The following is a 17,046-nucleotide window of genomic DNA, read 5'->3' on the forward strand; positions in this document are numbered from 1 at the left end:
TGTGACTTATGGCATGTGTTATAAAAGTTGTTAAGTGTATTACAAAGTTTGTATCGAGAAAGAATAAACTAGTTTTAATCAAGAAGGGACTTGTGTCACTGAATTAAGTAAATGTGTGAATCACTGTGACTTATGGCATGTGTTATAAAAGTTGTTAAGTGTATTAAAAGTTTGTATCGAGAAAGAACTTGTATCACTGAAGTTTCTCGGAAAGAATTTTTACCAGAAATTATCAAATAAGTAGATACATAACAATATTTATAGCTTAGCTAGAAAGTTAAAATAAAGTTAAGTTAAATTGTAGTAATTTTGAGACATTCTATTCTAATGCCTGTTATATTTTTTTGTTCTAAGTTGCATATTTGAAAGGTATATTAATTTTTATTTAAATAAATAAGCATGTGTATCTTATTCATTAAACTTGGCAAGCTTTCAGTAAATGTTTGCAAGCCTGTTGTAAACAAAACATCTGATTTTTTTGAAAAAGTGTTTTCATTAAAGGTTTTTCTGTGAATCATGAAGCCTTTACTAAGTCAGTCTGAGTCAAAAGGGATTTTCATGCTAAGAATAAAAATACTTCTTTTCATCTTACAATTCATATTTATATAACCTCTAGAACCTCCTATTTTCTCTTCTCTAACACTAGCTATAGTGATATCATGGATTTACATTTAAAATGAAAAGTTGAAAAATACAAAATAAAAACAAAAACACCTTTTTTATTTTAGAATGATTGCAGATTGTAACAGACAATTACAATTATTTACCCTAACAGCCTCAGCTACCAATCTTTTCACATCAACTTGCTTTTAATTATTGCTATTTCTGGTATAGCTTAGGGTAAACAAATGATCAGGTTACAGAATGCACTAAACTGCTTGAGCTAGTCTAACTTTGTCACCAAAGTAAATATATTGTTAGATAACATAAGAAGTTTATAATAGAATCATAACAAGAGATGAAACATATATATATATATATATAAAACCAAAAAATTTAGCACTTACATTAGTGATAGGCCATTTGTACTTGGGAACCATGCTTTTGTAACCTTATTTTTTGTTATTATGTTAGTTGTCCAAAAAATAATTCATGTAGCTTCCAAATCTGCATTTTATAATGCAAAACATTTATCAGGTACTAGAATAAAATGTAATGTCCCAAAACTACTTTAATTTATCTGGCTTTCTAACTAAGCTATAAATAAGTTTTAAAATTTCCATTACTGCTCGAGCAACAACATTGCTCAACACACTTCAAACTACCAGCTTTGACCACCAAACCTAAACAAATGAACTTAAGGGTCATGTACAATACAATGTGTTCTTTCTATTGGATACAAACATTTCCATCAGACAAATAGGCAGAGTGAATAAATTGCTTGAAATCTTCAAATGTGTGAAATGATGGTAGGAGCTTCTCTGGTGGACTTAACAAATCTATTGATATCTCAGCAAATCAATAAGCTTAGGAGTTAAAATTTTACAATCTTCCTTTTCACTGTATGTAGTTTGTTTTTCTAATTGGTTAGGCACTATAGAAGCTATATTGTTGAAGTTAAGAGGGAAAGATCATAGCACAGAAATATCACTTGACAGAAGAGTGAAGATTGAGCTTTTTTAATATTTCCTTTTGAAATAAAGAAATTAAAACTTAGATAATATTAAAGTTTCAATTATAAAATACTCTTTGATGTATAGGGTTAATGTCACAAAAATAATCAACTAATCAGAATTAGTGTTTCTGATTGTTACTGTTTTTAATTACTTCAACTATCTAAGTCTCATATGAGAGTACTTAGTTAGTTGGTTGTAATTTATTAATAAGCTTGATAACTAATTGATTGCCAAAGTTCATTAATTGGTTCTATACCTTAATATTAACCTCTTCAGTTTACTACTGGCTCTCAAAACTGAGAAAAGTCAGTTTGATATTCTTTTTGAAAGTAAGTTATATTCTATTGTTTCTTTAATGTTACTTTTATTAAAATTATTAGTTAAAATCTTTAATATATTTATATTTATCACTGTAAAATTTTTATTGTTATAGGATTTATTACAAAGCTTATTTTACTGTTTTAGAGTAATATATGGACTTAGGATTAGCCTAAATTGCTTAAATTGGCCACCTATCTTGAGATTGGACTGGCATTGAATTATTTTTACCAGATAATTTAAAGAACCCCCCCCTTCCCCCCAATGAAAGAACAATGTTACCAAAATACTTATCAGGCCCATGTATAAGATTGATATGTAAATTATTTAATATTACTCATGTTTTATATGATGTTTTTTAAAAGATATGATTTATAATATAATGATTATTTTGCATTATTAACTTAGTATATGGATTATTAGGAGTAAACCTGAATATATCACTAACAGTGATATATATATCTCAGCTGCTGAAACAAAACTTTTTATTCATTATGAGTAAAAAATGTAAAAGCAATATATTAAATTAGCTATATTCATCCCTTGGTTGATTTTTAGTACTGATCGATGTTGATAGCTTGCTTTGATCAGAAGTTAATATTAACACAAGGATTGTTGTAACTGTTTTTTGTCACTGTAATTTCATGTTTGTATTTTATGGAGAGAAAATGTTTGAATATATTAAGTTTTTAACATTATACGATAAATATTATATTAAATCAGCTGCAACTTAGTGGTTCATACTTTAGGCATTTTACAAACTTTTAATTTAGTACTGGTAGAATTACATTCATAATATACCTTAATTGGTTACGAATTCCTATCACTCTGATTCAGAATCAGTTGAGGTAATTGGTATTTTAGGTTGACTGCTAACAAAAGTCTAATTATTTAATTTCATGATCAAGTATGGTTTACATTTCACAATTTATAGTGTAAATCATTCACTGAAAAGTATACAGTTATTTTTTCTAGAGTTTTACAACATAAAGTACTGAAAGCTAATTTATTTTTGCAGATGAGGGTGTTTATGTCAATACTTATGGAAGAGTTAGTAAAAATATAGTTCTTCAATGGGGAGAGATGCCAACATCAGTTGGTAAGTAAAACACAATATGGAATTGCATAAGATTTCAACTGTCCATCTATCTAACCAAAACCAATACTTATGGTTTGTTTCTCTGTTGATGCTGTAGATTGTAAAACATATTAGCTCATATTAGGTACCAATATTTAAACCAATAGAATTACAGTTTGAAATTATATCAACTTTCACAATAATTTCGCAATTGACATTTTTCACTTCATTTTTATTAAATGTAATTTGCAAATACAAATGAAAAAATATTTGTTTTCAATTCTGCACAGCTCCAAGGAATTACATCTGTAAAGCAAATTTTATAGAATTATTTTAGACTTTTTCTACCCATCCCAACATATAGGCTTATATTTGCTAAGAAACTATCACTTTCTTGTGTACCACATTATTTTACTTCTCTTTAGCTGTTTTACTGCTACTGCTCTTTGTTGCCAGGCAACGTTTTGGCCTGATGGTTAGAGTACTTGATTTGCAATCATTGGTAAAAGATTAACCCAAGAGTTGGCAGTGATGACTACCTGCTTTCCCTCTAATCTTTCACTCCAAACATAGGGTGGCTAATGCAGATAGCCCTTGAATGGCTTTGCACAAAATTCAAAGCAAACAAACTGTTGCCACCATTTACAATGTCACAACATTTGGACTTAGCAGTTACTAAAGAAACTAATTTTTGAAAATAGCAATAAATGTTTAAATATGATTGTGTAGAACAGATTATAAACTGTTTACAATGGTGCAGTGTAAATAATGGTTTGAGCAGTAATTCATGATGTCTCAAGTTGTTGACTCGCTTGAGCTTCGGTTCATGCGAACAAAGGTATCTACTGAAATGTTTAGAAGACTTTGAAACAAACCACAAATATGAGTATTTTTTTGTAATTTTTTAGACCTTCTTTTCATTTCTGAAAATGTTTTCATGTTCAATTTTATCTATTTGCACTCAAATAAAAAACTGAATATCTATTAAAAATAAAGTGTATTTTTAGAATATAAATTGATCTTGATCAGGAATATTGTTAGTAAACATCACAATGCCTTTTCGTGATAAACATAATGGTGACTCATTCTGAAAGGTCGTCAATAAATCTTTGTCAGTTTCTTGTGTTTGTTAGGATTTATAGCCAGAAGTGATGACTACTGCAGTTGGCAAGATAAAGCATCAAAAGACATATATTAGTAAATATTAATCAAGTTGAAACTGACTGGATGTATAAAATGGAGCTTTCTGATGAACAATAACAAAATTTTAACTTCTATGAGAAAAGAAAGTACTTCTAATGTTTTTCTTTAAACAATGTCTCGCAACAAAATTTTCAGAATATCACAATCTAAAAATGGTAGAAATATTAGGTCATCAAGAAATTAATGTCACTTTTTTTAGATGAAAAAACCCGAACAACTTGTATATCAAAACAAAACATTCATTAAATAAAATAGTCTCCATTCTTATCAATAATGCTTTTCTATCTCACAATCAGGTTATTAATGCCCTGATTAAAGAAATCACTTGGCTTTGAAGCTCAAAACATGTCAATGTCCTCTTTAACACCTGCCACGTTTGCATACGTTTTCTCATTAAGATGGTGTTGCAGTGAACGAAAAAGATGGTAATCTGATGGTTCCATATCTGGAGAATAACCCAACTCCATAATCTTGTGTTGCGTCAAACGAGCCACATGTGGACGTGCATTGTCGTGGAGAAGATGAACACCTTTCTGATTGATGAGTGAAGGGCATTTCTAATGAAGGGATTGATTTAAACATTCCAGTTGCTGACTATAGATCTCTGCTTTGACAGTTTGCTGTGGATTGAGGAGTTCGAAATGAATTACTCCTTTGATATTCCACCAAATGCAAAGCATCACTTTCTGCAGATGGAGTACAGGTTTTGGGGTTGGAAGTGGTTTTGTCTAGGACTGAGCCATGGTTTTTGGCATTTAATATTCTCAATAAAAATCCATTTTTCATCACCGGTGACAATTCTGTTCAAAAATGGTTCACACGCATTACAAGCCAGAAGAGACAAAGCAATGTTCACATGTTGGAAACGATGACCATCGGAGAGTTCATGAGGTGCTCAAACACCTTCTTTATGGAATTTTCCCATATTCCTTAGATGTTTACATATTGTTTTATGAGAGACATATAATTTCAGGGCCATTTCATGAGTGTGTTGCCTTGGGTTAGACACAACAAGCATCTTCAGAACATCAATATCAATTCCAACAAGTTGGCCCCTGCAATCACAGTTTTTAAGGCCAAAGTCACCAGAACAAAATTTGCTGAACCATCGTTGACACTTACAAACATTAAAAACATTTCCATAAACTTCTTTGATATTCTTTGTGGCTGGAGAGGCATTGTTTCCTTTCTTGTATTCAAACAGCATTACATGCCGAATGTGTGTCTCATCATGTTCCATCACTATAAGGGATTAGAGTATACTAAACTTTACACATTATATAGGCTACACTAACATGATGTTCAGGCAATTTGTTTAACTATTATACGTGATATACATTTTTGGGGGTGGTTACTGAAAGTGTTCCAAAATGCTACATTAATTTCTTGACGACCTAATACTAACATATATGAACTTAAGCTGAAACTAGGAGCTAGAGTATAATTAATCTATACTTATGTCAGCATCACTACTCCCAGAGTATAATCAGTTTGTACATACCCTAACATCACTACTCCCAGAGTATAATCAGTCTGTACATACCCTAGCATCACTACTCCCAGAGTATAATCAGTCTGTACATACCCTAGCATCACTACTCCCAGAGTATAATCAGTCTGTACATACCCTAGCATCACTACTCCCAAAGTGTAATCAATTTGTAAATACCTTTGCATCACTATTCCAATAGTATAAATAGTATGTAAATACTTATCACTACTTCCAAAGTAAAACCAATCTGTATATACTTTAAGATCACTATTTTCACAGTATAATCAATTTATACTTATCTTAGCATCTCTATTACCAGAATATAATCAATCTGTAAAAACTTTTGCATTACTTTTCTCAGAGTATAATCACTGTATACTTATTTTAGCACCACCACTCCCAGAGTGTTATCAGTCTTTACATTCGTTAATATCACTACTTCCAGAGTATATTCAGTCTGTACTTCTCTCAACATCATTATTCCCAGTGTTATCAATCTGTACATACCTTAGCATCACTACTCCCATTATATATTAATTCTGTACTTATCTCAGCATATAATCAATCTGTAAATACCATAGCATCACTGTTTTTTCTATTTAAATAAAACTTCTTTTTAACAGCCTACATTGGAACAGGGCAGGTGATGGGCTGGGGAAACAAGGCTATTGAGATTCGGAATGTAGAAACAGGACTTCTTGATGGAGTATTTATGCATAAAAAGTCCCAGAAGTTAAAGTTTTTGTGTGAAAGAAATGATAAGGTGAGATAGTTATTTTGAGCTTTTGAATGGTGATTTTTGTAACATCAATATCTTCAAAACTACATACTATTGAGAATGTTCTATCAGTTGCTGTTCTTACAATAATCCTAATGATATTTGTATATGCTACACTACAGCTAATCAAATGCAAATTAAGATGATTATTAGTATGAAGTATACTCTTTATTTTTAAACATTTATAAATATAAGCAGGAGTATTTTACTTTCTTTAAGTTGGTAAGAAATGATAGAGTATGTGAAGCATTAATTGCAATATTTCATTTTGTATATATATTTTTTAGCATGATGTGGAAATAAATAGTAAATAAAGATGACTTAAAATAACACAAGACTTACAATGTTTTTGCCACAGGTTTTCTTTTCTTCGGCCAAAGGAGGGTCATCATGCCAGATTTATTTCATGACCCTGAACAAACCCGGAATGGCCAACTGGTAATACTGAGGCTGTGGTTGTCTTTAACAAGGTTGTTAGTTTCATCAAAGTTAGTATGCATGCTTCAGACAGTACCAGAAAAGTACTGTCCTTGCCATCATTTTGTCCCCAGGAAAATTTCTTTACCTGGCAATTGTCTAGGCAACATTAATTTTTTTACCAGCTAGACTTAAGCTTAGTCATTTAGCTTATGTTCTCTTGTAATTGCTCAAGAAGATCTGTGCAAGAATGAGCTGTGTGTGTATGTGAATGTATGCATATGTAAAATTGATTGATTACATCCAAGCTATGTAAATATTGCAGTCACTGTGTGCAGCTAGTGCTGATATTCTTTAAAAGTGGACTCTTCTAATATGTGTATATGCATTGACTTTGAACCCGAGTTTTCAGTTTTTCTAGATGTAACATGACTGAAAACTGAGAATTATGTAGTCTGATAAGAAACAGTTTCTTTAAGATGACTACTAAACATATTGGCTGTGGCATATCAATTGGAATTCTTTTTATTCAGAATATTTCTTAAAAATTGATATTCAGATTCTCAGATTACAACAGATCTGGATGTTAGTAATTTCTAGAGGCTTATTGTTGCTTTTTATTTTAACTGCTTTACCAATTAAATGTACCAGTAGTTAATTTGGGCAGCATGACTAACATGAATTTGAAAAACATGTAGGTAAAACATAATGAATTAGTTTATTAGATGTATTCAGGTAAATGTTTTGGAATTAGTTCTTAGAATATTTTTGAAGATCAACATTTGTTATTTATTGAAATGAAGCTTTATTCTTTGCTGTAAATATGTTTTAGTTTAAATATTTATAAGTATTGAACAAATCAGTTCTATACTTTAAATAACCTAATCTGTTGTTATTATGGCATTAACATTGAAACTTTCTTTCTGAATATAAACCCTTTTTAATACAGAAAAAACATTTATGTTAGTTTATGATCAGCAGGTTTTTCCTTAATAAGAAGTTTATTCTTTTATAATAGGTGAATTTATGTTGTTAATTAAGTCAACTGTCACCTAAGCTTTTAAACTGAGAATAAAAAATAAAGAAAAATGAGCTTACAGTTTCATAAAAAATGAAAAAGTCATATTTTGTTGGTCCAAAGTTGGCCTGAGAGTTTCGTTTACTACAATCTTATGCATCTGTAACTGTAGAACCTCCTTAGCTCTACTTCTGATAATAAAGTTGTTATCTTTAGCAGCAACATTACAGCTTATTAGCACATGTTGAGAAATAGAAAATGTTTTACAGGTTTCTTTGAGGTGATTTTCTTTTTTGTGCAAAATATTAGTTCCCAAAAATTAACTTTTTTTGTTTTTGTTATTTACAAGTTCATTGTCCTCCTTGTTTCAAAGAATACATATAATTCATCACCAGCTGGTTATTAATTCATATAAAGAAAATACCCTGATTAAAACCTAGAAGTGCTTCAACTATTACATAACATTCATGATAATAGAGGAAAGGAACAGCATTTCTCAGAGTTAAATCAACAAAATTTTGCTTTTGTTCTTCTAAAATTATGTGATTCATTTAGACTTAATTATCCAAATTGACAGAAGGCTAAGAAATTAAAGTAGTCACTTATCATGTGAGTCAAGCAATACATTTTTACTATACAAATGATATTTATATTGTTATAAAGACATTCAACTTTTTATTTATACAAGGTGTCACTTTATAAATAGATAAGTTTGATATGTTGTTAACCATATAAGCATTATTTTCGTGATATTCAATCCATGTTATAATTTTAAAATATTATAATATTTTTCCTTTTTTTTTACATGTTTTTGCATGTGGTTTAGTAGTACAGTAAAAACATTGCTATTGAAATATATCATAATATTAATGATTTAGATTCATGAGTATCTACTGTCAGAAAACATGGGTTTTCTAGGTAGTTACACTTAAAACACCTGATACAGCTTTTCAGGCAGTTAAAACACCTGGTAGAAGTTTTTAGACATTTACAGTTGAAACACCTGGATAAAAAATCAAATAACTTAAAATTATTATTCTTAACTTTGTTTAATGCAAACTGGAGTTTATTGCAAGACATTTTTATGAACACAAATAAAATAATGATCTATATTTCTAGAATGTAAATTTATTAGCTCATTATTTCGCTATTACAGGAGCTGTCGATTTCCTACCAGTTTACTAATCCAGTTGAATCTAAATTGGAAGCTGTTAACAGTAAATCAAACATTGATAGACATGTGCAAATAGTACAAAAATCAGGCATCTCCCTTAAATTTAATAACAAGTTCAGGATACAAGAAAGAAACACAATGTATGAAAAATAACTGTAAAGCCACTAAATATGGACTGCATGGTCGATGTCATAGTAAGCATGTTTTATATGAAGTAACTTGTGGCAGATGCTCCTGCACATATATAGGAGAAAATTGACAACCCATACATGATTGAATAACTGAACATGTACATGACATCCAGAACCTCAGTACAAACAATGCTATTGCAGAACATTATGGAAAAAAACATGGCATACCACAAACAGATAACATCTTATCAGATCATATCTAAATGCCATAGTTTTCTAGACTGAAAGATTAAAGAATCAATTTTCATCAAGAAAAAGAAACCTGAAATGAACAAATATAAAGGTTGGCCTTTAGCATAGAGACATTAATAGCATTCTTAAAATTTTGATATCTTGAACTTTGATGAAGTCTCTATACAAACTCATAAAGGTTGAAAGATATTTTCAGACATTGTTTTATATATATGTATTGATATAATAATGTGAAGTAATACTTACATATACAAATATGAAGAGATATTGTATATACATAACATATCCTATTCTAAATCCAATGATTTTAATAGTTGATTTACACATATTATTAATTTAGCATTGTTGGTTTGATTTGTTTCAACAATTTAAATTCAAGAATGTTTGATATTATTTTAATATGATCTGAACTTTCTAAACACGTATCGATGTTTGATTTACAGTTAATAGTGTTCCAATTTAGATTCAACTGGATTAGTGAACTGGTAGGAAATCGATAGCTTCTAACAAAGCTGTAATAGTAAAATAATGAACTACTAAAGTTACATTCTGGAGATATAGGTCATCATTTTATTTACATTTATACAAATAACTTAGAGATTATAAATATATTCACTGAAAAAATGTGTAATACAGAACATGTGGATAAAGTATGAAGTTTGTGAACACGTTTTTAAACAGATCTAGAACATTTTGGATGAATCTTTAAAAATTTATGTTATTTTTGTACCTTCTTGAGTCTTGAGCTGTTATCATAGGTCTCATTTTCTATCTACCATTGAGTTCCTGTTCTTCTTGAGCCATGAGCTGTTATCATAGGTCTCATTTTCTATCTACCATTGAGTTCCTGTTCTTCTTGAGCCATGAGCTGTTATCCTCAGGCACATTTTCTATCTACCACTAGATTCCTGTTCTAGTACTTCCATAGGTCATGAGCTGGTATCAATAATGTTATTCTTAATCACACTTGCATTATGAATCAAGGCAAATAATCCTTTTGAAAGCAAAATTAAAATATAAAAGTAAGTTATTCATGCTGTGTAGCCAGCTCAAAGAAGTTTTAGTACTTTTTCTCACTCTCGTATATCAGTCAAAGCAGGCACATCATTTGATAGCTAAATTAATAAAAGTATAATATATACTAAACAGTAATAATGCCATAATAAATAACTTAGAAATACACATTTGATCCTTTAAGTCATCAGAACAAGAAATAAAACCTCAGTAATAAAAACAGACAAAAAAAACAACATGAAAATATATAGCATTTCGAAGCAAAACTTAATATATTTAACTTTTTAAATTATGATTTATAAAGTATTTTATTATTCCTTTTTGAAAATGTAAATAATGCATGGCTTTCTTAGAAACTATTTCAGTATAAATACAGAAGAAAATTCTTTAAAAAGCAGTTTTGTTGTGGGTGAATAACGGTGTACACAAATCACAGATATTTCTCTTGTACCAATGATACTTTGGAACTGTGTCAGACTGTACTTGAAAAATTTAGTTTAAACATTTAGGAATATGGCTGCCTTAACCTTCAACTTTGATTACATATACACTACAAAACCATTACTAGTTGTATAGGGCCTGACAGTTTTTTATAGGGGGGAAAGACCACCAGAAATTTGTAATTTCAATGGTGTAACATATATTTACATAAGGAGAATTTAAACACCATTTATTTCATTTATCTGTGTTTTTAAAGGACATTGGTTTATATTAGTTTTGTAAGTGTAACACAAACCCACATAAGAAAGACTTAATGAATATTAATAGGGTGATTTTATGTTCCAGTAAAGCCAGATGGTGATAAGATTTGATTTAAAATTAAAATGTAAAACTGAAAATTGGAATTTCTATGAACTCATCAATATCAGTTAATAATGAAGTTGTAAAAAAATTAAAAATATTTTATTGGTTATTGTGAATGCATTTATTGGGAATTATCTAAAGCTTCACAAAATAATTTAGGCTTTAATAACATAATTGAAAGATTAGGTGATATATTTCTTTTACTTATAAACATAAAACATGTGATATTGGACTGCGATACTTTAAAGTTATAGTTTATATTATGTTTATGAGGTGTGCATGTAAATTAGTATACTCTTTTTACTGTTATATCTATATTTGTTTTACTGCTGATTTGACTTAGCAGTGCTGTCACTGTTATTTATCTCAGAATAAAAGTGATTTGTTTTCTAATTTGTCTTTAAATTACTTTTTTAAAGTTCTCACTTAAACTTATGTTAAATCAGTCATTTAAACAATCTGTAACACCAAAGAAAGTTATTGTTTATAACAACATTGGACTTTTTTTTTCTGATGAACAGGATTTATTCTTTTTTTATTTATAATTAATTCACATGCATTAAATTTTAATTCTTCAATGTTTTTGGTTATTCTTATTGATTTGAAATAGTAGATGCTACTAGATGGTTATGTTTTGCTATGTTAGTTTAAAATTTGATAAAATTTTGATTTATTTTCTTATTCAGACCAATGTTAAAATAAGTCCAATAAAGTGATCATAGGGATAATCAAATGCATGTCCTTAACACACACTTCAGCCCCAGTGACTCAGTGGTAAGTCTGAGTGCTCAGACCAATAAAAATGGTTTGATACTCGTGGTGAGCACAGAACAGATACCCCATTGTGTAGCTTTGTGCTTAACATCAACAAACATTTGTAATAAAGGGAATTTTATTACCAAATTCATACATGCAATTAAACTTTTATTATTTAATTTGAATTTTACTTCTCAATGAATTCAAAGATTTTAATGAAGTATCGAAATTAAGAAGCTTAAACTTAGAATGGTGTTCATTTTTCTGGATGAATTTGCTCAATTATAATTCAAGTTCATCTGTCATTTGACTATAGATTATGATTCTTGAAACATTTGTGTACTTGGAAATATCATGTAGCTATTTGCTTTTGCATAACACATGAAAGAAGTCGTAATGATATACTTATGATATCAGAAAGTACAAATATTATTGGCCAAGCACATCCCAGTTGTTAGCATGCTGAACTGTGGATCTTAGTTTCCATGGTTTGTGTCCCACTGTAACCAAACAAAATTGTAGGGTCATGTATCCAGTATAAGAGTAACAATTAAATACCACACTCTATTCTAAAACAAGAGTTGGTGGTGGGTGATATTGTCTAATTGTCTTCCCTATAGCCTATCACTTCAATATTAGGGAGGGCTAGCACAAATAGCCCTTATGTAGCTTTGTGCAAAATTCAACAAAACAAACAAAAATTATTAAAACAGCTGGAAGGCAGAGAAAATTAGTTTAACCTTAGTTCAAATGGCTTTATTTGGTCTCTAAAACATTTTTTGCTTGTAGCTCTATATATATTTTTACATGAGTTAGATGTATATTTAAAATACCAAGGTTCAAGTTTTGTTGATCTCTTAAATGTTATTACTAAAAATGTTTTAACTTAGTTTTATATAATATATTTTTTTTACATTTGTTACCTTTCTAAACATTCATTGGATTTTAATTTCAAACTGAATTAGGACCATAAAGTTAGATTCTGATGATTTTCGAAATTCAAATACTGGCAGATCGTCAGTATGCCAGTCACTTGATGAAAGGTACAATATTCAAAACAAACAAAGAGTTTATGTTTAGATTGATTTCTTAACTACAAAAAAACTGATTTATAGATCACCCATTAAAATTCAGGCACATGGTGCCAACTATTAGAATGAGAATCATTGGAAGAGAGATAAATTGGAATCCAGCTACATTGGAGTGTATGACAGTAGGAAAGAAAAACACTGTAAAAATTTACATAAATAATGTAATAGCATTTGTTATAGAGAAAGAGAACTATGGAAGATTCAAGAATAGTTGAGGAAAGAGAACTTTAAGCTGAATCTCAAGACTTATGAATTATTTGTCAACAGATGAGTTTTCTGGGGCACATAGTTAGCAGAGAAGGAGTATCTACAGATCTACTGAAGATTGACTCTGTCCAAAATTGGTCAATATCAAAGAACCTGTGTGAAATAAGGAGATTTCTTTGACTGTGTTCTTACTATATTGTTTTGTAGAATCTCTCTCTGATATATCTCATCCTCTACACAAACTAAGAAACCAAATAAATTTTGTTGGACTACTGACTGTGTACAAGCATTCAACAAGCTGAAGAAGGAATTGACAATTACTCCAGCATTGGAACACCCAACTTTTAAAGATCTACTCATTTCAGAAGCTAATGATCTTGCAGTGAGAGTAGTTATGTCACAAGTACAACATGGAAAAAAACGTGATTGCCTGCTATAGAATGGTAATGAATGCCACAGAAAAGAGGTACTGTAAAACTTGAAAGGAGCTACTAAGTGTAGTTCGAGCCCAGAGTCATTTCCATTGTTATCTATATGGTCAGAAGTTTATGCTTTTAATAGATTGTGCAGCTTTGAAATGGCTGGTGAATTTTCATAATCCAGAAAGCCAAGTAGTAACATGGCTGCAAAATTCCAGGAATACAACTTTAACATCATACGTTGCCATGGACAGAACTATATGAAAACAGACACATTATTTCAAAGACCATGTTTTAATTAAAGTGTAAACACTGGGAGAAGAAGGAAGCACAGAAGAGAAAATATGGCCAAACTAAAGGAAAGCAAATTTCAAGAGGTGGCATCCACCAATGATGATGAAGAAATGATATGGTCAAACACCGAACTGGAAGTTGCTCAGGAAGAAAATATGAGTTCAAAACCACTTGGTCAGTGGATCAAGAATAGTACAGAAAAATCCTCATGGAACACAGTCACTTCAAACAGCCCAAAAACGTTGGTGTATTTGGACACAGTAATATTACTTATGCTTGGAAGAGGACTTATATGTTATAAATGAAATGATACTAATTGATAGAGATAACAACTACAGTTGGTAATTCCCTAGTCTCTACACTCTGAAGCACTCTGTCATCTCAACAACCTTCAAAAGGCAGGACGTTTGGATACTAAGAAGACAGTGGAGCAAGCAAGAGAACAATTCTACTGGGTTAGGTGCTGGGAGTATATGGAGAATTGGTGTAAAACATGAACTATGCTGTGAGAAAAAAGGTCCAAAAAATAAAGAAGGCATGGGTAGATACAAAAGTATTGTGTGGCAGCACCACTAGAAAGAGTTGCTGTTTATGTGCTTGGTCCTCTTCTACTGAATAACAGTGGGAATAGATACATCATGTTGTAACGGACTATTTCACCAAAGGGCCAGAAGTATATACTGTTTCTAAGTAGAAAAAAACTCTTGCAAAAAAACTCACCATCGAACTTGTATCAAGATTGAGTAAGGAGGAGCTTCACTCAGATCAGGAATGGAACTTTAAATCAGACTTGTTTGGAGAAATGTGTTGGAATCTTGTTATTAAAAACACCAGGACAATACTCATTGATCCATTTTCTGACAGATTTGTGGAGATATACAACTGCACACTAAAGTGGTTAGTCGTGTATGTGGATAAACATCAGAAAATGTGGGATCAAGATCTTCCACTGTTACTGATGAGTTATCATACAGCAGTACATAAAACTACCGGCAACACTTCACCATCTTGCTTGGGAGAGAATGAAAAGTTCCATTAGACCTACTGTACTTTCTTCTGGATGATAGTCACTCAGAATAATCTTCCACATAATATGTAGAGAAATTAAGGAACATACATGACTTTGCCTAAAAAAAAAAAGGCTCCTGGTAAAATGGAAAGTTGCTATGATGTTTATGCTAATAACACTGGATTCCATTGAAATGACATGGCATGGTTGTATAATCCCCTCTGCAAGAAAGGACAAACCCAAAAGTTAAGCAAGAGCTGTACTGAAAAGAATTAATGATGTGGTTTACAAATCCAGAAGGATGGGTGTTCCAAGCCAAAAGTCATCCACCATGATCATCTTTGAAAGTACATTAGTGATAGAATGGACAACTAGATAACTCCAAAGAAGAAATTTTCAATGGAACCTCAATCTGTAGAGGATCCCAGAATTCCTGTCAAACTTACTTCCAGAAGATCACCTGTACAGGAAGAACATACCCAGTGACAGGATGGCCAGTGAAAGCAGAGGACGAGATGATATCCCATCTGCATATTATGAGCCTCAGAAGAAAAAAAAAACACCAAAAAGACTTGGTGAATGGACAAATTACTGTAGTGTTTATTATTTTTGAATTAAGATTGTTCAAGGGTCTTGACTATCCACAAGGGAAGCAGTATTATAAGCTATATTTTTAATGTTGTAACTTAAATGTTAGCTAGAGGGAGCTGCGGGTCTTAATTTGACATTCAGATTATAAGGTTTAATAAGATAAGCCTAAAATACCTAGGAAGTTCTGAGAAGGTAAAGTGAAATTTCTAGCATAAATTCAAAAGCAAATTATATGTATGACATAGTTAAAAAATTGTTGTTTTTTGATATAGTAGACTGAATCAGGCAATGTGTTAGCTTCCGCAGTCACTTCGTAAAAGTAAGTTAATTTAATTTTACGTTAGCCTAAGTATTGTGAGAGGTTTGAATATCATTTGTTACGTAGGCCTAAAACAATTTATGACAGTGTACAAGCGTTCAAGCTTGTAGAAATCATAAATGATGGAATAAACAAATCAGTGATATTTACGTGGACTGGACGTTATATTATTTTTTACCAGATTATTAAAAAACTGTCAACAAAAGAACAATGTTACAGCATTACCATTGCCATGGTTGTTATACCATAATGGTAACATAATGACACGCACCTTCTAACAAACAAACACCTAAATTACAACAATAGAATTGGTTTTTGGTTACAGTTAAGCACAAAGCTACACAATAGGCTATCTGTGCCCTCCCACAATGGGTATTGAAAGCCGGATTTAATTTCACAAGCCTGCAGACTTACTGCTGAACAACTGTGTGTGTGTATGAGGTCGAAAATTTGCCGGAATTGATGAAACGGTGGGAAAACAATAAAGAAACAAAAAAATAAAATAAACGGAAGCAGAAATTTAGGATGAAATTTACGAGAACGAGATATAAGATTTATAGAAAAATTGTGAATTTAGATCACTTTGTTAGAAGAAAGAGAGAACATGTAAAATTTAGAGTTGAAAAACTACAGATAGGGTACAGAAAAATTATAATATTAAAATTGAAGATGTACAAAAGAACACCAGTGAAATACAAAAAATTATAGCATTGATATCGAGAGAGCTGTAGAAAATGTACGAAAGGACACCACTTTAGGATGAAATATCTAGAAATTGAATGAGCAATTGCAGGGATCAATCCAGCCACATTCCTCTCTGCATCTGCTCTAGAATTACAACCACATAAACCATTAACTCTGCATTATGAAACGGACAATCCATCTGATCTATACCTCTTAACACTATTAGTTCCCCATCTATCACTATATTACTGTTACGTCTCCGTTTGTTAATTGATTTTTCCGTAACTTCGTTCCAACGAAACTTTAACGACACAAGTCTTTACTTAATAAACTGGTTTATTCTTTCCGAATATAACTCTGCGATACACTCAACTTCAAAAA

General features: G+C 30.9%; 1 protein-coding gene across 3 annotated transcripts in view; it reads left to right on the top strand.

The window, feature by feature from the left end:
• LOC106468464 (mitogen-activated protein kinase kinase kinase kinase 4-like) overlaps positions 1–10,651 on the top strand; it is a 69,897-nt gene extending 59,246 nt beyond the window's left edge. For all 3 annotated transcript variants that reach the window (XM_022396796.1, XM_022396798.1, XM_022396799.1), the window contains 3 exons: positions 2,953–3,033; positions 6,331–6,470; positions 6,844–10,651. In XM_022396796.1, the coding sequence (XP_022252504.1) occupies positions 2,953–3,033; positions 6,331–6,470; positions 6,844–6,927 (305 nt within the window). In that variant the 3' untranslated portion in view covers positions 6,928–10,651. The remainder of the gene's footprint in view (positions 1–2,952; positions 3,034–6,330; positions 6,471–6,843) is intronic.
• The last annotated feature ends 6,395 nt before the right edge of the window (positions 10,652–17,046 follow it).

The sequence above is a fragment of the Limulus polyphemus genome, unplaced genomic scaffold, assembly GCF_000517525.1.
Source record: "Limulus polyphemus unplaced genomic scaffold, Limulus_polyphemus-2.1.2 Scaffold3016, whole genome shotgun sequence".
NCBI classification, from domain to species: domain Eukaryota; kingdom Metazoa; phylum Arthropoda; class Merostomata; order Xiphosura; family Limulidae; genus Limulus; species Limulus polyphemus.